This window comes from Callithrix jacchus, chromosome 7, assembly GCF_049354715.1.
Source record: "Callithrix jacchus isolate 240 chromosome 7, calJac240_pri, whole genome shotgun sequence".
Taxonomy (NCBI): Eukaryota; Metazoa; Chordata; class Mammalia; order Primates; family Cebidae; genus Callithrix; species Callithrix jacchus.
In genome coordinates this window covers 146230495-146254617 of record NC_133508.1, presented here as the reverse complement: position 1 = coordinate 146254617, position 24123 = coordinate 146230495, and the positions used below count along the sequence as shown (strand labels likewise).

General features: G+C 36.5%; 1 protein-coding gene across 10 annotated transcripts in view; it reads left to right on the top strand.

Annotated features, from left to right (window-relative positions):
* The window catches only part of LOC100411801 (spindle assembly abnormal protein 6 homolog), a 69987-nt gene that overhangs the window by 18195 nt on the left and 27669 nt on the right, over positions 1-24123 (top strand). For all 10 annotated transcript variants that reach the window (XR_013520298.1, XR_013520299.1, XR_013520301.1 and 7 more), the window contains 8 exons: positions 2473-2592; positions 11688-11879; positions 14105-14299; positions 14392-14481; positions 14559-14738; positions 15120-15201; positions 16525-16661; positions 19596-19724. Coding sequence is in view for 6 of the 10 variants with exons in the window: in XM_078332672.1 (XP_078188798.1) it covers positions 2473-2592; positions 11688-11879; positions 14105-14299; positions 14392-14481; positions 14559-14738; positions 15120-15201; positions 16525-16661; positions 19596-19724 (1125 nt within the window). In the remaining 4 variants the exon portion in view is untranslated. The remainder of the gene's footprint in view (positions 1-2472; positions 2593-11687; positions 11880-14104; positions 14300-14391; positions 14482-14558; positions 14739-15119; positions 15202-16524; positions 16662-19595; positions 19725-24123) is intronic.

Sequence of the window (24123 nt, the reverse complement as noted above, 5' to 3'; positions counted from 1 at the left end):
GTTACTGACTTTTTGATTGGGTCTCTGAGTGGACGCCCAGATTGTTGATGATGAAGTATTTCTGTTACTTAGTTTTCCTTCATCAGTCTAGCCCCTCTGTTGTAGGACTGCTGAGGTCCACTCCAGGCCCTGCTTGTCTGGGGTACCCCTGTAGCAGCTGCAGAACAGTGAGGGATGCTACCAGTTTATTCTTCTGCTATCTTTGTACCAGAATGATGCCCACCAAATGTCAGTCTGATCAGTCCTTTTTGAGGTGTCTCTTTGGATATACAGGGGTCAGGGAGCTGCTTGAAGAGATGGTCTGTACTTTATAGGAGCTCAAATGCTGCACTGTCAGCTCCTTTGTTCATTCAGGGCTGTGAGGCAGATACGTTTAAGTCTGCTGCAGCAGAACTTATAAAACCCCTTTTTTTCCTCAGATGCTCTGTCTCGGGGAGTTAGGGCTTTCTTTATGAGTATTCATTGCACTGACCTGTCCAGCTAGGAGGCAGTCTAGTCAGTATTTGCCTGCCGAGGCTCTGCCCTCCTGCCATGGGCTCCACCCTGTTGTGGTGGGCTCCGCCCTGCTGTTGTGGGCTCCGTCTCTTGGTGGAGTCTCTCTGTTATAGCGGGTTGCCTCGGCAATGGCAGGCTGCGTCAGCAATGGGAGTGTACCTCAGTAGGGGCGGAATGCCTCAGTAATGGCAGACGCCCCTCCCCCACTTAGCTGCACTGTCCTGGGTTCAGCTGTGCCCGCAGTGAAACTCTCAACCCCCAGCGTTTTGAATCACCGTTTTGTTTGTCCCTGTGGGGGTGGGACCCGCCAAACCTGATCACCTGGCTCCCTGCCTTAGAGCTCTTTTTTTTTTTTTAAGTTGAACGGTTGACTCTCTCCCAGGTATTTCAGTCGCCTACTGATAGGGCACTGGGATCTGTGTGATTTCCCGTGTAGCGACCCACTGTGCCAGCTCAAAGGTCGCTTCCCGAGAATCTCCTTTTCTGGCTCACTGTCCAAGTCCCGTTTAATCCGATGGATATGCTGTTCTGCCCTCCCAAATCTCAGATTGCCAGTTTAACAGGGCACCCAGACCAGTGCATTTTGTGCGGAGTGCTGCTGTGCTGCAGCGCCAGCTGAAATGGCTGCGCCAGCCAAAACAGCTGTGCTGGCATCCCGTGTCTCTCCTACACCCGGGAATTTCCCCGTTCTGTGGGCAACAAAGATTTGTCCTGAAATGCAGTTGACTCACCCTCTGTGCCTTCACTGAGAGCTGCAATCCTAGTTGCTCCTACCACGCCATCTTCCTAAACTTCTCCTGCTTTTATGTATTTTCTTTCAAAGCATGCTTCCATTGAATTTCCTCTCCTCTTCGCCACCTTTCATCTACCACTTAATTATCTTAATCCAATGCTTTCTCTTGCATGTATTTATTTACACAAACATTTCTCTATCCCTAATATGTAACATGTTCCCTCAAGTCTTCATTAAATAAGATAGGTATTTTTCTGTCACATATTAGTTCTCCACTCCCCACTTAACTCACCTTATCCCTCTGGCCTAAATGGCATTTCAGTTCCCATCTTCTAAACCTTTCTCTTATTTTGCTATGTTTAGAATTAATTCCTCTGATACGCTTAGCATCATTTCAGTCATAGCTACCATATTTCTTCCCTAGTCTATGAAATTAAAGGCCAGAGTATCTGTTTTAGCTTGTTCTTTCTTTGCTTTAAAGAAATACCTGAAGCTAGGTAATTTATAAAGAGATTTAATTGGCTTATAGTTCTGTAGGCTATACAAGCATGGCACCAACATCTGCTTGGCTTCTAGTGGGGGCCTGAGGAAGTTTACAATCATGGCTGAAGGTGAAGGGGAGTAGGCATGTCACATGGTTAGAGTGGGAGGGAGGAGGTACCATGTGCTTTTAAACAACCAGATCTCATATGAACTAACTGAGTGAGAACTCACTTAGCACCAAGGGAATGGCACTAAATCATTCATGAGGGACTGCTCCCATGATCCAATCACCTTTCACAGGACCTGCCTCAATGTTGGGGATTACATTTGAACAGGAGACTTGGTGGGGACAGACATCCTAACCATACTGGTATCTAATAATCTGCATGGCCTCAGGCAGAAAATAGCCCTGTACAATGTGGCCCTCAGGGCCATGTTAATTGAGTTTTATGTATAAGTGAACTATTCCTTATAATCGACTTGCTTGCCCCTGCCTCTCTTTATTGGGTGGTAAAGAGCCAGATTTAATTAAAAGCTTAAAGATAGTTAATCTTGACCTGTGGGCCATTTTGGGTCTAAGATTGCTTTTATTCTAATGTTGATTTCCTGAAATTCAAAAATTTTGTGTAGGAAAAGGCTTTGAATATGTCCTGAAAAGCTATAGTTTTGTTTAATATCCTTGTAAATATTGCTATATTCTAATAAGAAGTATTACATATTAAGGAGACTATCTTAATATTTTGTGTTAAACTTTAATGTAGACATTAACAGAAAAAACACAAGAATTGGATAAGTTACGGAATGAATGGGCATCACACACAGCAGCCTTGACAAACAAGCATTCTCAGGAACTGACAAATGAAAAGGAAAAAGCCTTGCAGGTAACTGAACAAAGGAAACTGAAAAATATTTTTTATTGGCTGTTGGTCATTTTGTTAATTTTAAGAGTAATATGTGCTTACTTTAAATTTTCCAAACATTACGGAAGTATATAAAATAAAAATCAAAATTCTCTTTCAAAGTCTTACTACCTAGAGATAATCTAGAAACATTTTTATTTATTTTTTCAGACTTTTCTCTGTGTATATATAAATAATAAGTAATTTATAAATATTTGTTTATAAACTTATAACTGTAAATTATGTAATTTACTCTGTGTGTGTACCCATATAATGGGTTTTTGGTTTTGTTCTATACTAATGGGGTCTTACTGGATATATTGATTGCAACTTTTTCTTCACTTAATGTAGTATCATTCTGTATCAGTTAAGATACTCCTTTTTAGTGGCTGCAGAGTATTCATTTTTTGGGTTTAACTTAATTTACTTAACTACTTGCCCAAATGGTCATTTAAATGCTTCAAAATTTTGGTTATTTTAAGCAGTACTGCAACAAGCACTCTTAGTGTCTAGAAGTGAAACTACAGCATATCCATATAAAATATTGATGGATACTGCAAATTTGCCACCCAAAAAGGTTGAGCCAAATGGAATTCCAATGATAAGATAGTGTATAAGGATACTTATTTCCCTATATTCTTGACATTGTTTTTAACCTTCTTAATTGTTAATATTTGCCGCCCGATCTTAAGGTAGTACTAGTTTTAGTTTATATTTCTTATATTTTTAGTGACGATAAGCATCTTTTAATATAACTTTTTATCATTTTTATTCTATGGATATTTTTTATTGTCTTTTCCTCCCTTTTTCTATGTGATTGTTATTTTTCTACTGCTTTGTAGTATGATTTTTTTTTAATCTTATAGCCGCTGCTGCTTTTTTTTTTTTTTTTTTTCGAGACAGAGTTTTGCTCTTGTTGCTCAGGCTGAAGTGCAATGGCACGATCTCTGTTCACTGCAACCTGTGCCTCCCAGGTTCAAGGGATTCTCCTACCTCAGCCTCCTAAGTAGCTGGGATTACAGGCATGCGCCACCATGCCCAGCTAATTTTTTTATTATTATTATTTTTTTTTTTTGAGACAGAGTTTTGCTATTGTTGCCCAGGCTGGAGTGCAGTGGTGTGATCTCAGCTCACTGCAACCTCTGCCTCCCAGGTTCAAGTGATTCTCCTGCCTCAGCCTCCCAAGTAGCTGGGATTACAGGCATGTGCCACCATGCCCGGCTAATTTTTCATACTTTTAGTAGAGATGGGGTTTCACTATATTGGCCAGGCTGGTCTTGAACTCCTGACCTCAAGTGATCCACCCGCCTTGGCCTCCCGCAGTGCTTGGATTACAGGCGTAAGCCACTGCACCTGGCCAGCTTTTGTACTTTGGGTAGAGACAGGGTTTCACCATGTTGCCCTGGCTGGTCTCAAACGCCTGACCTCAGGTGACCTGCCCTCCTCGGCCTCCCAAAGTGCTGGGATTACAGGCGTGAGCCACTGTGCCTTGCTTATAGCTTCTTTAATATTACATTTTATTTTTGTTTTTATGTACTTTACTAGATGCTTGCTTTTAAGAGTACAGCTTGATGATTTTTTTTGTAACTTTTACCCAAATTAAGATACAGAAATTGGACCAATATCTGTAATTAAGATACTGATATTGGACCTAACAATAGTCCGTAAGAGGTTATCATACTTCTGACTTACATCATCATTCATCAGTTTTGCCAGTTCTTGGACTTTGTCTAAATTGAATCATATATGTTTGTATGTGGCTTTCTTCACTCAGCATAATATTTCTGAAATTCAGCTATGTTCTAGTGTTTCTTTTTATTATTATATGAATCTGTCATGATTTATCTTTTTTCCTATTGGTGGGCATTTGCGTTGTTTCTGGTATTTTGCTGTTAGTTAAACTGCTGTGAACATTCTTGTACTTGTCTTTTTGTGGACACATGCACTTACTTTTCTTGGACATATATCAATTATTGGAATGGTTAGGTTGTAGTATAGACACAGATTTAGCTTTAGTAGAAACTACCAGTTTCCCAAAGTAGGTATACCCATTTACACTGCCATTCTGTGGATGTGTAATAATGTCTCATAATAATGCACTTTTTTTATATGCATATTTATCACTTAGTCTCTTTTCAAGTGCCCATTCAAGTTGTTAGCATGTTTAATTTGCCTATTATTATTATTGATTTGCAGGAATTCATATATTCTGGACATGAGTCCTTTGTCAGATGTATGCATTGTGAATATTTTCTCTGTCTGTAGCTTGCCTTTTCAGTTTTTATTGGTGTAAATTAAGGATATACACCTTATCTATCAGGTATATTATAAACATTTCTCCCAGCCTGTCATTTGCCAGCATCTTCTGCAATATATAGTTATTTTATTTGAATGTCATTAAACCTTTCAGTCATTGCCTTTATGGTTTAAGGTTTCATTTTACATTTGGAAAGCATTTCCCACTCCGGGTTATGAAAAAATTCTCTTATATTCAAATATTAGTATTGTTTTCTTGCTATATTTGGCTTTTTAGTTTATTTGGAATATAATTTTATGCAGTACGATATAAGGTCAAATTTTTTTGACATATAGTCAGTCATTGTTCACCAGTGACTTAGAATACTACCTCTATTACTTTTTTATTTTTTAGAGGTAGGGTCTTGCTCTATTGCCTAAGCTGGAGTGCAGTAGCACAATCATGGCTCACTATAGCTTCAACCTCCTGGGCTCCAGCTCTCCTCCTGCCTCCACCTCTAAAGTAGCTGGGACTACAGGCATGTGTCACCATGCCAGCTGATTAAGTTTTTTGTAAAGATGGGGTTTCACTGTGTTGCCCAGGCTGGTCTTGAACTCCTGGCCTCAAGTAAATCCTCTTGCTCGGCTTCCCAAAGTGTTGAGATTACGGGTATGAGCCACTGCGCCCACTACTACCTTTACCAGATACAAAATTTCTTTATGTACTTGGGCTTGTCTCTGAACTGTTGTTAAGAACTGATGTCATTTTCTCATTCAGTAGAGAGATATATCTCTTCATTTATTAAGGTCTTATTTGTTGAAAACAGAGTTATTTACTCTATCTCCCGTTTTTTCTTTTTTCTTTTTCTTTTGCAGTCTTGTTAAACAATGTTTTTGTCCAGGGACTTTACAGATTTTTACTGTATAAATAAGACCATCTACTCTACCAGTACCATTGTGGTTAGATTTAAAATTGTTCATCACTAGTGTATATTAATGTTATATCCAACCACCTTACTGAATTTACATACTGTTTCTAAGAGTTCTGGAGTTGATTCTCTTAGGCTTTCCAGGTAGATATTTAAACTATAAAAAATAGTAATTTTTCTCTTCCTAATATTTGTGTCCTTTTTTTCTTGTACAGAAAAGTGCGGAAAAGTAGTGGAATCTTTATCTTGTTTTAGTCTTTTTTGGTGAATAATTAAAATATCTCACCATTAAATATGATGTTTACTTTGCATTTGAGAGAGAGAGTTTTCTTACTTGCTTCCTGAGAATTTTAATTCAAAGAGTGCTAAGTCAGGTGAAATTAGTTTTGGGGATCTAACCAAATAATTATATTATTTTTTCGCTTTAATAGTGTAATAAATTATAACAATAGATTTCCAAAGGTGGAAACATCTTTGAATTAATAGAATAATACTTAATAGTCATAGGGATTTTTAATAAACTATTGTATCAGTTTGCTAATATTTAACTTGTGATGTTTGTATTTGTATTTATTTATTTTTAGAGACAGTCTTGCTCTGTGGCTCAGGCTGAAGTGCAGTAGCGCAGTCAAGGCTCACTGCATCTCAACCTTCCTGGCTCAAGCAATCCTCCCACCTCAGTCTTTGGAGTAACTAGGACCACAGTTACAGGCCCCCAGGCCTAGCTAATTTCTTTTAAGAGATGGGATCTCACAGTGTTGGTCAGGAAGGTCTCAATCTCCAGGCCTCAAGTGATCCACCCGCCTTGGTCTCCTGAAGTGCTGGGATTACAGGCTTGAACCACCATGCGTGGCCCAGGATGTTTGTATTTATACTCATGACATTGGTCTGAGATTTTTTTTTCCCCACATGTCTTAGTTTGCTTATGGCAGTTATGGGTTATAGACTATGGTATTAGAATTATGCTAGCCTCATAAGAACCTTTTTCAGTTTTCTTTATTCTTTGAAACAGTGAAATAACAGGGAATTAATCTGTACCTTGAAAGCCTGATACAATTAGTCTTTTAACATCATTCAAATCACATACCTTGTTGAAACATTTATTTTTTTCTTTTCCAGTTTTCTCCATGATTATTGCTATTTGAGTTTGCTGTTTTTTTTTTTTTCTTTTTTAAATATATATTTTATTGCATTTTAGGTTTTGGGGTACATATGAAGAACATGCAAGATTGTTGTATAGGTACATACATGGCAATGTGGTTTGCTGCCTTCCTCTCCATCACCTATATCTGGCATTTCTCCCCATGTTATCCCTCCCCAACTCCCTACCCCCTGCTGTCCCTCACCCAGTGCCCCCTGACAGACCCCAGTGTGTGATGCTCCCCACTCTGTGTCTGTCTTCTCATTGTTCAATGCCCACCTATGAGTGAGAACATGCAGTGTTTGATTTTCTGTTCTTGTGTCAGTTTGCTGAGAATGATGGTTTCCAGGTTCAACCATGTCCCTACAAAGGACAAGAACTCATTGTTTTGGATGGCTGCATAGTATTCCATGGTGTATATGTGCCACATTTTCCCTGTCCAGTCTTATCATCAGTGGGCATTTGGGTTGGTTCCAGGTCTTTGCTATTGTGAACAGTGCTGCAGTAAACATGCATGTGCATGTGTACTTATAATAGAACACTTTATAATCCTTTCAATATATACCCAGTAATGGGATTGCTGGATCAGATGGAATTTCTATTTCCAGGTCCTTGAGGAATTGCCACACTGTCTTCCACAATGGTTGGACTAATTTACACTCCCAGCAACAGTGTAAAAGTGTTTCTATTTCTCCACATCCTCTCCAGCATCTGTTGTCTTCAGATTTTTAAATGATCACCATTCTAACTGGCATGAGATGATATCTCAATGTAGTTTTAATTTGCATTTCTCTAATGACCAGTGATGATGAGCATTTTTTCATATGTTTGTTGGTCTCATATATGTCTTCTTTTGTAAAGTGTCTGTTCATATCCTTTGCCCACTTTTGAATGGGCTTGTTTTTCTCTTGTAAATCTGTTTTAATTCTTTGTAGATTCTGGATATCAGCCCTTTGTCAGATGGATAGATTGCGAACATTTTTTCCCATTCTGTTGGTTGCTGATTCACTCTAATAATTGTTTGGCTGTACAGAAGCTCTGGAGTTTAATTAGGTCCCATTTGTCTATTTTGACTTTTGTTGCCAGTGCTTTTTGGTGTTTTAGTTAGGAAGTCCTTGCCTATGCCTATGTCCTGAATGGTTTTGCCTAGATTTTCTTCTAGGGTTTTTATGGTGTTAGGTCTTATGTTTAAGTCTTTAATCCATCTGGAGTTAATTTTAGTGTAAGGTGTCAGGAATGGGTCCAGTTTCTGCTTTCTGCACATGGCTAGCCGGTTTTCCCAACACCATTTCTTAAACAGGGAATCCTTTCCCCATTGCTTGTTTTTGTGAGATTTGTCGAAGATCAGATGGTTGTCGGTGTGTGGCATTACCTCTGAGGCCTCTGTTCTGTTCCATTGGTCTATATCTCTGTTTTGGTACCAGTACCATGATGTTTTGATTACTGTAGCCTTGTAGTATAGTTTGAAGTCTGGTAGTGTGACACCTCCAGCTTTGTTCTTTTTGCTTAGAATTGATTTGGTTATGTGGGCTCTCTTTGGGTTCCATATGAAGTTTAAGGTGTTTTTTTCCAGTTCTGTGAAGAAGGTCATTGGTAGCTTGATGGGGGATAGCATTGAATCTATAAATAACTTTGGGCAGTATGGCTATTTTCATGATATTGATTCTTCCTAACCATGAGCATGGAATGTTTTTCCATCTGTTTATGTCCTCTCTTATTTCGTTGAGCAGTGGTTTGTAGTTCTCCTTGAAGAGGTCCTTTACATTCTTTGTTAGTTGTATTCCTATGTGTTTTATTCTCTTTGTAGCAATTGTGAATGGCAGTTTGTTCTTGATTTGGCTCTCTTTAAGTCTGTTACTGGTGTATAGGAATGCTTGTGATTTTTGCACATTGATTTGGGATCCTGAGACTTTGCTGAAGTTGCTTATCAGTTTCAGGAGATTTTGGGCAGAGACGATGGTCTTCTAAATATACAATCATGTCATCTGCAAATAGAGACAATTTGACTTCCTCCTTTCCTAATTGGATACCCTTTATTTCTTTTTCTTGCCTGATTGCTTTGTCTAGAACTTCCAGTACTATATTGAATAGGAGTGGTGAGAGAGGGCATCCTTGTCTAGTGCCAGATTTCAAAGGGAATGCTTCCAGTTTTTGCCATTCAGTATGATATTGGCTGTGGGTTTGCTGTAAGTAGCTTTTATTATTTTGAGATATGTTCTGTCAATACCCAGTTTATTGAGAGTTTTCAGCATAAAGGGTGTTGAATTTTGTCAAAGGCCTTGTCTGCATCTATTGAGATAATCATGTGGGTTTTGTCTTTGGTTCTGTTTATGTGGTGGATTACATTTATAGACTTGGGTCTGTTGACCCAGACTTGCATCCCCAGGATGAAGCCTACTTGATCATGATGGATAAGCTTTTTGATGTACTGTTGCAATAAGTTTGCTAGTATTTTATTGAAGATTTTTGCATCTATGTTCATCATGGATATTGGCCTGATGTTTTCTTTTCTTGCTGAGTCTGTGCCGGGTTTTGGTATCAGGATGATGTTTGTCTTATAAAATGATTTGGGAAGGGTTCCCTCTTTTTGGAGTGTTTGGAATAGTTTCAGAAGGAGTGGTACCAGCTCCTCTTTGTATGTCTGGTAGAATTCGGCTGTGAACCCCTCTGGACCTAGGCTTTTTTTGTGTGGTAGGCTATTAATTGCTGCCTCAACTTCAGCCCTTGTTATTGGTCTATTCAGGGTTTCAACTTCTTCCTGGTTTAGGCTTGGGAGGATGTGAGTGTCTAAGAATTTATCCATTTCTTCTAGTTTTGTTTTTTTTTATGTTTACATTTATTTCTCATGTTTTCATTATACCTCCACTTAAAAAAATACGCTGAGTAATTTTAATTGTTTCTACATTAATTTCTTTGTAGATGCTTATTTTCTGTGAGGAAAGTTCTAGCAACACGTAGAATCACCCATCTTCTGTTTCTTGTATTATTTGAATTTTGACTTCTATGTTTCTTCACTTCTTTATATAATTTTTAAATAATTTTTGTTTTCTTATTCATATCATTATAATTCCATTCCCACAACATTTTTCTGATCTAATCTTCTTCCAAAATTACTGTGCGTTCTTTCAATTAAAGCCTCTATAGAATATTCATTTGGAAAATATTGCTTCTACCTCTATATCCCTTTTCTTTTGGACTCTGTTATTCTGAAACTGTCCCTCCAAAGATTATTTTTTTTCTCTAGAATGGAATTTTTTAAATGTATTTTTTTCTAAAAATATTCAAGTGATTCTGAAGTTAACAAAGTAGAAAATGTAAACTATAATACTAATCCTTGTACTTTTTTTTAAAACAAAAATCTCTAAAGTTCTGATGATCACTGGAATAAAGACCATTTCTTTATTTTCACTGCCTTTGGCTTCTGTTCTCTTTAGTGTCTTTGATTACCCTCTTAGACAGTTACAGTTATCATCTTTACCAGTTTGCTCTGATTTTTCTTCTTGATTGCTTCTTCAGTATTTTATTTCAAGATTGAATTTTCAATTTTATATGGACCTCTTCCTGTTTTATCCCTTTTTGCTCCTTCTCCTCTCCTTTTTAGCTTTCCCAAATTCCTGAAGTAGTAATGTAAAAATCCCCAAGATATTTTGTGAGAGAATGGGTATAAAACTTCACTGGGATACAGTTTTGGAACTTGCATCAGGCGTTATATTTGTTTATGTTCTTTATAATTGATTATTAAGAAATCTGAATTTTAGATATACATTTATAGAAAAATGTTAATCATCATTTTATTTGTAATTATGAAAAACTGAAAACTAAATGTCAATAATAGGGCAGAAGTTAATTGTGGAGTAGCCATGGATGGAATTTTGTGTAGCCATTAAAGATTTTACAAAGAGATTTTTAATGATGTTAGAAGGTGCAAATACTAAGGGAATAAAATGTGTGATTAAATTGTATAAATAGCTTGATCTTCGTTCATTAAATTTAATACATATATTGTGTGTTTATGTGATGTTAGTGTAAGTATATAAGTGAGTGGAAGAGAGTACTCCTAAATATTTGGAGTGACTTTCTTGATGGGACTGTGGGTTTTTTGTGATTTCCTTTTTGCCCTTAAGAGCATGTATAACTTTCATAACCACAAAAATATACTTTATTTTCAAAAGATATTTAGGATTTGATAGTATCATTAACAAAAGATTACTAATATAGGTTTGTGATATGATTCAGATAGGAACTAGATTTGCATAGTTACAGCCATGTTCAAATTTTATTGTTCGTAAAGATGACTACTAAATATGAGATTGGACTAATGAACAAACCTTGCTCATTTTGCAATTTTTGGTGTTTTTCCATTATAAGGCATATATGTGTATATTGATTATTAAAAAAAACACACTGTGTTGGTGTTTAAAGCAAAAATATGCTCTTTTTTTAAAAACACGGTAGGTTCATCCTGTATACAGTATTTGCAGTTTGCTTTTTTAACTTAATATCATATTCTCTTAACTTGAAGACCATTGCATCTAAATATATATGGGTTTAGAAGAAGCAAAAATTTGCTTTTGTTGACCTTACTTTCTTCGTCATTAAATTCATAATTGAAAATAGACTCTTTTCAGAACAGATCCAAAGAAAGATGACAAAATTAAAACAAAAAAAACCAAAAAATAGGAAATTACCGTTGTTTATTTCTTAAAATCTTTCTCTATTTGTATTTCTGATTTTTTTTTTATTTTTGGTACTGTATTTTTCTTATATAATAGGCACAGGTTCAGTATCAACAGCAGCATGAAAAACAGAAAAAAGATTTAGAAATCCTCCATCAGCAAAACATCCAGCAGCTGCAACACAGACTGTCTGATTTAGAAGCAGCTAATAAAGACCTAACTGAAAGAAAATATAAAGGAGACTCCACTATTAGAGAACTTAAAGCAAAACTTTCTGGTGTTGAGGAGGTATTGAATGTCGTTGTTTTTCCTTTCCCAGTTTAAAAGAATGTTTTGATTTGGTTATTTTAATTTGGTTACTTGTGTGAGTGGTGTTCCTCTGGATGCTCTCTAGACTTCTCTTGTGTTAGGGTAATCCATTCAGACAATACAAAGAAAATTGAGAATTTGAAATTTGATAAAAAGCCTAATTCATAACAGAACTGAGGTAACCTTGAATATTTTTAGTTAGGGTCTTGAGAGCAGATTAGTGGCACAGCTGTCAGATTTTTCAATGTGTTTTTAATAGTAACACAGCACTTGTATCTAATAGGGTACTGTATTGACAGGGCTGGTTTTTTTTTTCTTTAGCCTACTTATATCAAACAATTATGAAATTTAGTGTCTAGTAATAATGATAACAGTAATAGTAAAGATAATAGTAAATGCTTACTGAGCATTTTCTGTGTGATATAGGCAGTGCTTGAAGTGCTTTACGTTTATTAACTCGTTTTATTGTTATAACAATACTTTTAAGGTAGGAGCTATTATTATCCCCATTTTACAGTGGATGAAACCAAGACACAGAAAGATTAAGTTGCGTAAGGTCACATAGCCAGTGAATGGAAGAACAGGGGTTGGAACTCATTTATTATTTGCCTGTCCTTAGTACTACCTTGTTTTTTCAGGCAACAGAGAAATTTTTATTTTATTTTTTTTAAGTTCCGGGATACATGTGCAGAATGTGCAGGTCTGATATATAAGTAAACATGTGCCATGGTGGTTTGCTGCGCCTATCAGCTCATTACCTAGGTATTAAATCTCACAGAAATTTTTAAAATCTTGCTATAGTGCCATGTTTATTGTTGCTTTCACATTGCTTACAGGCTTCTTTGTAGCATTATTATACATTTTTGTCAACTGAATTATTAGAAAACATGTAGATTTTTTTTGTCTGTATTTAAATACTAAGGTTATCAGTTTTATTCCAGCTCACAAGATTTCTGACTCTATTTTACCAGTCTCATGCTTAGAAGCTCTAAAGCCTGACGAACTTTGTTCAAATCCTCATATGGTTCTGCCCAACAGTGGGTGTATTTAGTTTTTCCTGCATATACCCTTGACACTAGTTGTAAAGCATTTGAAACTTCATGGTTTCAAAATTGGTAGTCTAAATCTCTGATTTCATCTATCTCAGCTCTGGAACTGGCCATTATATAAACAGAACTTCATTATATTGATTTCTATATGATCTAATAAAAATATTTCCTCCAAGGATTTGCATAAGACTTGAAAATCGTTAGTTCTTGGAGCTTTCTTTTTTTTTTTTTTAAACCGCTGAGTATTCAGTTACCTATTTTAAGTTATACGTTTTTGGCATTAGTGCCCTAAAAATAACAATTGCTACCATTTATTAAGTTTTACTGTGTGCCAGCCAAAATGCTAGTCAATTTACATAAGGATTTTTATGAAGATTAAATGAAATAATGTATTAAGTATTTGTTATCATTTGCATTTTACAAATGAGGCAACAGATTTAGGGAGTTTCAATAACTACCAAGATCACACAGTAGAAGAACCAGGATTTGAATTTTGTTTGATACTAAAGTTTGCACTCCTAAAACTACTATAGTAATAATACAATATTTCTGGAAATTTTTGTTAAGAACCAAAACTATCTAGGAACACCAGCATTTGGTATTAGCTGATTGGGAAGAGATCTATATTAGATTTTTTAAAAATCTATTTTTAATGAACAATTATATTTTGCTTTAAAGAGTTAACAGATCCGGAAATGTTAACATTTATTGACATGGAAAGATATTTGTAATTTGTGAACAAAGTAGATTATAAACTGCAGAGTATCAGCCTTTAAAAAAACAATCTGTACATGTAAGCAACAAAGAAAAATGTTAATTCTAGATTGTTGCTCTCATCCTTGGTTACCCTTAGAATCAGTTGGGGTGACCTCAGAAAATTATTGTTAAAAGTTTTAAAATTATGGTTAATTTATTCATAAATTAGAATTATTTTATTTTCCCTTGAAACGATTGAATCAGATAGTAGACTGTTTTACAGTTATATTCCAGATATATGCTACTATACCATTAGAAAGACTTTCATGTTAAAAAGACTATACTAAAACTTTAAAATTATTAGTCATTTTTTATATGTTAGACAACTTAATTATCAATAACCGGGTGAGGCAACTTTCCTTTTTCGTAATACATAATTTCTTTCTTTTCCCACTGTAGGAGCTGCAGCGGACTAAGCAAGAGGTCCTCTCTTTGCGAAGAGAGAATTCTACATTAGATGCTGAATGCCATGAGAAAGAAAAGCATATTAATCAGCTACAAACAAAAGTAGCAGTTTTAGAACAGGAAATCAAGGATAAGGACCAGCTTGTTTTAAGAACAAAAGAAGCATTTGATACAATCCAGGAACAAAAGGTCTACTTTTAAATTTTTCTCAGAAATTGATGATCATATTTATAAATAAACACAAATGCCCTAATTATGCATGTTTTAAAAAAATATATCAGGTGGTTTTAGAAGAAAATGGTGAGAAAAATCAAGTACAACTAGGAAAGCTTGAAGCTACAATAAAATCATTATCTGCAGAACTTCTGAAGGTTCGTTTTTAAAATTTTATAGAATTTTAATATTTCATTAGATTATGTGGAAATATACATATGAAGCTCTTTTATAGGCAAATGAAATTATCAAGAAGTCACAAGGGGATCTGAAAACTTTAATGGGTAAGTTGAAATTGAAGAATACAGTTACTATTCAGCAAGAAAAACTCTTGGCTGAGAAGGAGGAAAAATTACAAAAGGAGCAAAAGGAATTACAAGATGTCGGGCAGTCTCTTCGAATTAAAGAGCAAGAGGTAGTGAATATATCTATATTTTTGTATCGTAACTATATTTTTTTCTCATGTATTTTAATTTCTGCTTTGTTGCATTAATGAATGGCTTTGGCCTTTTTTTTTTTTTTCAACAAAAGAACATGACTGGATTCAACAGAGGTTAATAATCTGTTTTAGTTTGGAAAGTTAGTTATCATGATTCAAATACCTTAATTGCTTATATATGTATATGTTTGTATATACATGTAAATATTTTATTACATAATTGAGCTAATTCCTTTATTCTCATTTAATAATATTGGTAGTAGCCATTTATTTAATTATTTAGTTAATAATACATTTCTTCAGTTTTTATTTTACTTTTATTTTGCTTGACTTATTGTGAGGATTGATATATTTCAGGTATGCAAATTACAAGAACAGTTAGAAGCTACAGTTAAAAAACTTGAAGAAAGCAAACAACTTCTAAAAGATAATGAAAAGTGTAAGTATGTTACATGTTTATGTAAATGAAGTTTGTGGTTTTATTCTTTTATTTATTTGAGACCAGGTCTCACTCTGTCACCTAGGCTGGAGTGCAGTGGCACGATCTCAGTTCACTGTAGCCTCCACCACTTTGGCTCAAGCTACCCTCCTGCTGCACCCCCCAAGTAGCTGGGACTACAGGTGTGCACTACCACACCCAGCTAATTTTGTGGGGGTTTTTTTGGTAGAGATGAGGTTTTATCATGTTGTCCAGGCTGGTCTCAAACTCCTGAGCTCAAGTGATCCACCTGCCTCAGCCTCCCAGAATGCTATGTCTAGGTTTATAGGTATGAGCCATTGTGCTCAGCCATAGTTTTATTCTGAACCCCAAAATTTTGTTTCAATTCATAAAAGTGTAAGTATTATAAATCTAGTTATTATCTCATATATAAGTAATTTCTGTTTTAAATATACTGTCTTTTTTTTTTCTGAGACGGAGTTTCACTCTTGTTACCCAGGCTGGAGTGCAATGGCGCGATCTCGGCTCACCGCAACCTCCGCCTCCTGGGTTCAGGCAATTCTCCTGCCTCAGCCTCCTGAGTAGCTGGGATTACAGGCACGTGCCACCATGCCCAGCTAATTTTTTTTGTATTTTTTTTAGTAGAGATGGGGTTTCACCATGTTGACCAGGATGGTCTCGATCTCTTCACCTTGTGATCCACCCGCCTCAACCTCCCAAAGTGCTGGGTGGCGTGAGCCACCGCGCCCGGCCCAAATATACTGTCTTAATGTCTTTGCTATAAGTTTATATCATCTGCCCAGTAAAACAGTTATCTTTATAAAGCAAACCATATCCCATATGCCAGTAACCCACAATTAAAATTGTTGAAAATGTTGACTGTAATTTATTATTTAAATTATTCACTACTTTTCTTAATTGCTGTGTTTACCTAATAATAATAATATGAATTGTTTGAAACCAAAACAAAATTAGGATTTTAACTAACATTTTCTCAGTTTATACTACTGGGTATCATACATAAGATTGTGAATTTTAAGTAAACTGTAAGATATTCTAAAAGTGAAAGCTTTCAGAGAGTTGCTTGATTAGCAGAAATATGTGCTTCGAAGAGTAACAGAATAAGGAGTCTTATGTGGCAGTTTCTAAAATAAGTAACTTTAATAACAAAAATTTAGGTGAACCCTTATTGCTCTCCTGTGATGTCAGGTAGTTGTAAAGTTAAAATTAAGGAAATCTTAATGTAATTTTTAAATGTTTAAGATGATTAGAAAAATAAAACAATGAAAATTCTTTACCTTGCTTCTTGTTCTTTTATTTAAGTAATCACATGGTTAAATAAAGAACTAAATGTAAATCAGCTAATGAGAAAGCAAGGTGTATTGGGACTTTCTACTACTCCGCCTGTCCATTCTAGCAGCAATGCAATCAGAAGTGGAATTTCTCCTAACCTGAATATGGTAAGATTTAAAACAAGATGGGAGTGATGTTAGTGAATTTCCTGAAACAAAAGTATTCCCAGATTGTTAGGAAATTTCCATTATTTAAGGCGCTGGTACCAATACAAAGTGGAGTCCTATGGTTATTGGTTTAAGAAATAGAGTTTAAGTTGCCCCTGGAAGTGGAACAGACACATTTACTCTGAACAAAGAGGCTGAGTTTCAAGGGACACTTCTTTGTAAGACCTGACTGGATATCAGAGTCTTTCAGCAATAACTATAGTAATACCAAATATACTGAAAAACTTTAAAACACACGTAAAACATTTAGGAGACTTCAAGAAGAGAGAATTCAGGGTTTAGGCTTAAGCATAAACTGAATTCTATCAGAAAAAAGAAAGTAAAAAAGAAAAAAAATTCTATGAGCAGGCTTGTCATCTCTAGATTCCATAAGAAACTGGTTATGAGATAGAAGCTTTCTAGCTCCCAGGAACAGATTTTTTTCTTTTTTGAGGCAGGGCCTCGCTCTGTTGCCCAGGCTGGAGTGCAGTGGCGGGATCATGGCTCATGGCAGCCTTGACCTCCTGGGCTCAAGAAGTCCTCCTGCATCAGCCTTCTGTGTAGATGAGACTAAAGACATGTGCCGCCACACCCAGCTAATTTTTTATTTTTTTGTAGAGATGAGGTCCCACTATGTTGCCTAGGTTGGCCTTCAACTCCTAGGCTCAGGCAGTCCTCCCACCTTGGTCTCCCAAAGTGCTGGGATTATAGGTGTGAGCCCCTGTGCCCAGCCCTGCTTTTTTTTTCCCCCTGAGAAAAAAAGGGAAGCTGGGTGTGATGGCTCATGCCTGTAATCCCAGCACTTTGGAAGGTCAAGGTGGGTGAATCACCTTAGGTCGGGAGGTCAAGACCAGCCTGGTCAACGTGGTGAAACCCTGCCTCTACTAAAAATACAAAAATTAGTTGGGCCGCAGCAGTGTGTGCCTATAATCCCAGCTACTCAGGAGACTGAGGCAGAAGAACCGCTTGAACCCAGGAGGTGGAGGTTGCAGTGAGCCAAGATCGTGCCACTGCACTCCAGCCTGGGTGACAGAGTGAGACTCTGTCTCAAAAAAAAAAAAAAAAATGGAGAAAAAGAAAAGCAGCTTCTTTTTTTTTTTTTGAGACGGAGTTTCACTCTTGTTACCCAGGCTGGAGTGCAGTGGCGCGATCTCGGCTCACTGCAACCTCCGCCTCCTGGGTTCAGGCAATTCTCTTGCCTCGGCCTCCTGAGTAGCTGGGATTACAGGCACACGCCACCATGCCCAGCTAATTTTTTGTATTTTTAGTAGAGACGGGGTTTCACCATGTTGACCAGGATGGTCTCGATCTCGACCTCGTGATCCACCCACCTCGGCCTCCCAAAGTGCTGGGATTACAGGCTTGAGCCACTGCGCCCAGCCAAGCAGCTTCTTACATTCAGAGTTTGTTTGGTGCTATCAGGTGGTTAGCTCTAGGTGCTGCTAGGAGCTTGCCTAGCATCCACACATAGGCCTTGGTGCTCTCCTGTTGAACACAACAATTTCACAGAATATTTACATTAGACAGGGTTACTCTGTGACTGTGTCAATACAAAAACAAAACTATTTCATAGTCATATCTGAATACAGACAAAAATATGAACATTGTTAAATCACAAATATGGCCCATAAGCATCCTTTTATCCTGGCTAACCTGAATGGCTGCTGCCTCTTTAGTTACAGCTTTGGCCTTAATACGTTATTCCTGCGTTATTAGACAGCATTTATTCGGATATGCAGTCATACATTTATCCCCATTTCCCAGTAACTTCCAATCCATAGCAAAGCACCGCTTAAACTTTTTCTTAAATCACCTAACGTGCTTAAATCCAATAAATAAATCTCTTTTAATACCCAGTTTTGGAGATACCCATGTTTCTTCATGGTGTGCAGTTTCCCTTGTTGCGAGGAACAATAAATTCGGCTTGTATAGCTATGCATGTGTTCCTGGAGGTCTTTGGCTAGAGGGCATTGGCAGAAGGTTATAATTCAGATGCCTAATTGAATTTTTAATCTAATCGACTGTGGTAAGTCATTGGCTCTGTTTAGGCAGTGAGCAAGGTGAACCCACTGGGTGGTTACACACACACACACACACAGGTGCCAAATACCTCAAAATCCAAACTCCATATGGTTTTGGTCACAAAATCCAAACTCCATATGGTTTTGGTCACAAAATCCTCCACCTACTAGAGTACTGGATGTCTAAAAGGGGAATGATTGCTGTTAAATTGCAGAAAGGTGCAGAAAGAAGTGCCTGGGGCTGAATTACAAAGTTAAAATAATTTTTTGAGTGACTTAACCTTGAATGACGGATGATAGCTGTGTGAAAGGTGTTTTTGTTGTGGATCCATTGGTGTGCACAAAAGCTTCTCAAGATTTATGTTCCAATTGGCCTCTTAGAATAAAAATAAACTTTGTCTTCATAACATTGGTTAATGTATGGTGTCAGTATATTGAAAATTAGTGGCAAAACCAATTATTGTCTCAATTAGTCCATTTAAAAACACTGATCTTGTTTTTACTTAGCCTGACAAAATTATTTTTATTTTATCTCTGATTGGCCTATTGATCTCCAGACTCCCTGTTCTCCCCTTTTTTAGGAGACTTAGAGTGAAACAAGTTGGTTCAGAAGCTTGGCTTTAACTTAGTACAAAGGCAGGCCCAGTAGTTTGTTTCATCCAAGCTTGCAGAGCTACTTTGAAATGGTTCAAAGTTATCTCAGCCTCATGGTAGATAATAAAGCAGAGTTTTGTGGTGTTGTGATAAATAAGACTAGCCTCTGAGATAGAGCTCTTAATTATTAGTTATTATAACAGATGCTAATGTCTCCTGATCAGCAAATACTATTTATAATTAATTTTTCATATTTAATCATCTTTGGTTTTATTTTTAGGTTGATGGTAGACTGACTTACCCAACTTGTGGGATTGGTTATCCTGTCTCCTCTGCATTTGCATTCCAGAATACCTTCCCTCATTCGATATCTGCCAAAAATACAAGCCACCCTGGTTCAGGAACAAAGGTAGCCAAATTAACTAATACGTGTTCTGGAAAATATATAGCAACTTATTAGCATACAAACATTTTGCATCCTTTAAAGGTTCATTCATTCTTTTAGATATTCAGTAATGTATTAGATAAATACATTAGCAGTAGTAGGTAGTGTATTAGATAAATACATTACTAAATATGTAATAATCTGTGTCTACAGGAAATATATGCACTGTATATTTCTTCAGTCACTATAATTTATAAAATAACATACAGAAATGTATGTATTATATATTTCTTGAGTCACTGTAATTTATAAAATCTTGACATCAATCTATTTAAACCTTATTACCACTCAGCCTTTTTTTTTTTTTTTTGAGTCAGAGTCTTGCTCTGTTGTCCAGGCTAAAGTACAGTGGTGCGATCTCAGCTCACTGCACCCTCTGCCTCCTGGGTTCAAACGATTCTCTTGCCTCAGCCTCCTGAGTAGCTGGGATTACAGGTGTGCACCAACCACACCTGGCTAATTTGTTTGTGTTTTTAATAGAGGTGGGGTTTCGCCATGTTGGCCAGGCTGGTTTCAAATTCCTGGCCTCAAGTGATCTGCCTGCGTTGGCCTCCCAAAGTACTAAGATTGCAGGCCTGAGCCACCGTGCCTGACCAGCCTTTCCATTTTTATTCTTCTACTTGTATCTTCTACAGCTCTCAAGCCTAACTAGGATTTCTGACTTCATACTGTTGGAGTCTTAGCTATGATTTGGAGTCCATTGCTAGAATTTAAAAGTCTGGTAGGGCAAGCTTAAATCAAATTCTACAATTTAGTTCTGACATTATCTCAGATAAGATATGACTAGCAATGCCTCCAATTCTTGGTTTATTTGTTAAGGCTTTCTTCTACCCACTTGAGTTCTTTTTTTATCATTTTTATTATTATCTTAGATTTACATATTGTTTAATATGTATTATAATTTTGTTTTCACAATAGTTTTAATTTACCACGATCAGTCACTCCTTTTATTTTCATTGCTAACTTCAGGTTCAGATTTATTTTTTTCTTAAATAATGAGACAAACATTTATGAAAAAATATTTTATAAAAGATAAAATTGGCTGGGTATGGTGGCTCACCCCTGTTATCCCAACACTTTGGGAGGCTGAGGTGGGTGGATCACAAGGTTAGGAGATTGAGACCATCCTGGCCAACATGGTGAAGCCCCATCTGTATTAAAATACAAAAAATTAGCTGGGCATGGTACCATGCGCCTGTAGTCCCAGCTTCTCAGGAGGTTGAGTCAGGGGGATCGGGTGAACTGGGAGGCAGAGGTTGCAGTGCACCAAGATCACACCCTGCCCTCCAGCCTGGCAACAGAGCAAGACTCTCTCAAAAAAAAAAAAAAAAAAAAAAAAGATAAAATTGAGGACTTTGAAACTGGTATTATAAACTTGATCAAATTAGGTCTGGGTTACTCTAAAAATAAGTTGGCTGTGTTGCTTAGGAATGTGCTCTGTTTAGCCATAGCCTTATTATCATCAGGAGCTATGGAGAATTCTCAATGAAATGAGAATTAAGCCTGAGTTCTTATGCCTGGAATACTGTTAGGTAACGAGTCCTTAGATGCATATAATTGGCTCTTCTTGCATTGTTTAAGGAGAATTAGATAAGTTCATTCAAAGGAATGCTATTTTATTATCAATATCAGAATGCTTGAGTGTGGTTGCATCTTGGGATCTTTTTTTCTTTAGAATTATGAGTGAATTCACAGTTTTTTTTATTTTAAACAACTTTCCAGGAATATATATATGTATATATACATGTGTGTATATACTGTGTATCTATATATATATTACAGTATATATATATATATACACACACACACACACAGTATATACGTGTATGTATATGTATATACACATGTATACGTGTGTATACATATATATATTGTCCAAGATGAGGACAGTTGCTACTAGATATAGCTGTCTACTTGGTAGGACTAAAGGTGACTTATAAAATAACAACACTCTTATAGATCTTGGGGAATTAGAGGAATTGTAATAAATATGTTCTTAAATACAGGAGCAAGGCTTTCACTGTTTCTTACATCAATGATCTCCATATTCTTTTGATCATGTATCCTTAACAGAAAAAAAAAATGTAAAATAAAACATTTTGCACTCTCAAATACATTAATGTTTATTTATGCATATACTACTGAAATACTATATACAGTATAATTATTGGTTAAGAAAGTGGAATATGATGTTAGGATTTAAAACCTGCCTCTATCAACATGAAGTTGATCAAGCCACTGAACAACAAACAACATTCAACTCTTACACTTCAGTTTCCCCACTTGTAAAATGGAGTGATAATTTTCTCTACCTTACTGGATTATTGAGTTAAGCAAATTAATGCTTAGAATAGTACCTGATATGTGATAAATGCTTTATAAATGTTATATATTATTAATAATAAAATATATTCAAAAATAGAAATTAAGGAATGAGACTAAAAATGGATGTAAATGAAAGTTGTAAGAGTTTCTTCTCAGACTCAATGAATGGTCCTAATTACAGCCTACTTTGTCCTCTCAGACTCAAAGGTGATCATTGATCTAGGTAGTTTTGTGCTAGCAGCTATGTTGATTAAAACATGTACTTTTGAATTGCAGTTTTTAAAAATCACCCTTTTATTGTGTTACATTGAATCTGTGATATACCTGATACATTCAAATAGATGTTTAACTGGGAATGTAAAATAACATGAGAAATTAGGCAAGAAACAAAATAATGCTGAAAGAATATGTCAGAATATTTAACAAGATTGTGCTAGTCTGACAAATAGAACAAATACTTGAAAATTTTAAAGCAAGATAGACAAAACTACTTGTTTTTTCTCTTTTCCTTTTGAAGACAATGATAGCCAAAAATTTATTCATTGAACAAGTATTTAATGAATGTCTATCTCCTATGGTCAGGCATAGTTCTAGTTGCAGGAGATCACAGCAGTGAACAAGACAAACTCCCTGACACTATGGTGCTTAACATTTTGTGGTGAAACACCATTAGATAGTAAATTGTAATGTCTTTAAAAGTAAACTGTTTATTCATTCATTTATTCACTTATTTTTGTGACAGAGCCAGGTTGGAGTGCAGTGGCATGATCTTCGCTCGCTGCAACCTCTGCTTCCCAGGTTCAAGTGATTCTCATGCCTCAGCCTCCTGAGTAGCTGAGATTACAAGTGTGTGCCACCACACCTGGCTAATATTTGTATTTTTAGTAGAGATGGGGTTTCACCACGTTGGTCAGACTGATCTCTAACACCTGACCTCAAGTGATGCACCTGCCTCGGCCTCCCAAGTGCTGGGATTACAGGCATGAACCACCTTGCCCAGCTTCGGTTAAATTCTTGATTTCCAAGGTAAAACTTTCATCAAGGAGATTATGAAGTATGTGGTTTTCTGCTATGAGAAAGGAGCCAGATGATTGATGTATTTATCTTTTTTTTTTTTTTAAATCTGGTTGAAAGGTTTAGGGAGACAATTCTTTTTATTGTTAAGGACCAAGAAACAAAGTCTGGAAATGCCATACACAGTGGTCATGAACTACAAAATAGTAGTGGAGTGGAGAGGAGACACAATAATACACAGCATTATTTTGAGTAAGCTCCAGCTTTTCATTCTAACACTTGAACTCTGGAGAGACAGCTGTCCTTTTTCATTGAGCCAGCAACAGAATGGAAACGTGACTCTGTTTATCAGTTCCCACAGGGCGGGCAGAGCAAGAGGCTATGTTAAGCTGGTTGCGGGAGCCCTCATCCCAAACACAGAGTGGTTGCTGAAAGTGGTCCCTGGCATCCACTGATGGTGGCTGGTAGCTGATCCTGGGCTCCCTGGGTCCTAGGCATCTCTAGATTCTCAGTGATGAACTTGTCAGTTGATAACAGCCAGTGCTGTTATCAGATAACTCTGAATTTACTGTAAGGTCTCTTTTGGCTTTATTCTCTAGGGTTTGAGTTTCTATGGGAACCTTTACGTTTTTATTTTCTTGAAGGAATCTCTTACCCTCCTGCCAGCATACATTCTATAATTGTAGGTGCTGAAATGCTTGTTTTTTCTGTGTCACGCAGTATAGATCTAACATATGTGTGTGACTGGAGGCTCCCCAAGGCCTTGTTGCCTCAATTTCTTTATCTTAATGGTGTTTGGCCTGTGTATCAGAGACAGATTTTGTCTACAGATAGCATTATTCAGTTTGATTGACCATCTAATTCACCTAGATGGGTTCTACATTTTTTGTTTATTTGGTAGTAACTGTTTTTAAAAATAGATAATGTGTAAATGTGAGAAGCTTCCAGAGGTACAAAAGGATGTACTATCTAACAATCCCTACTGTGGTTCCCAGCCCTCTGCTCAGAGAAGAATACTGTTAGG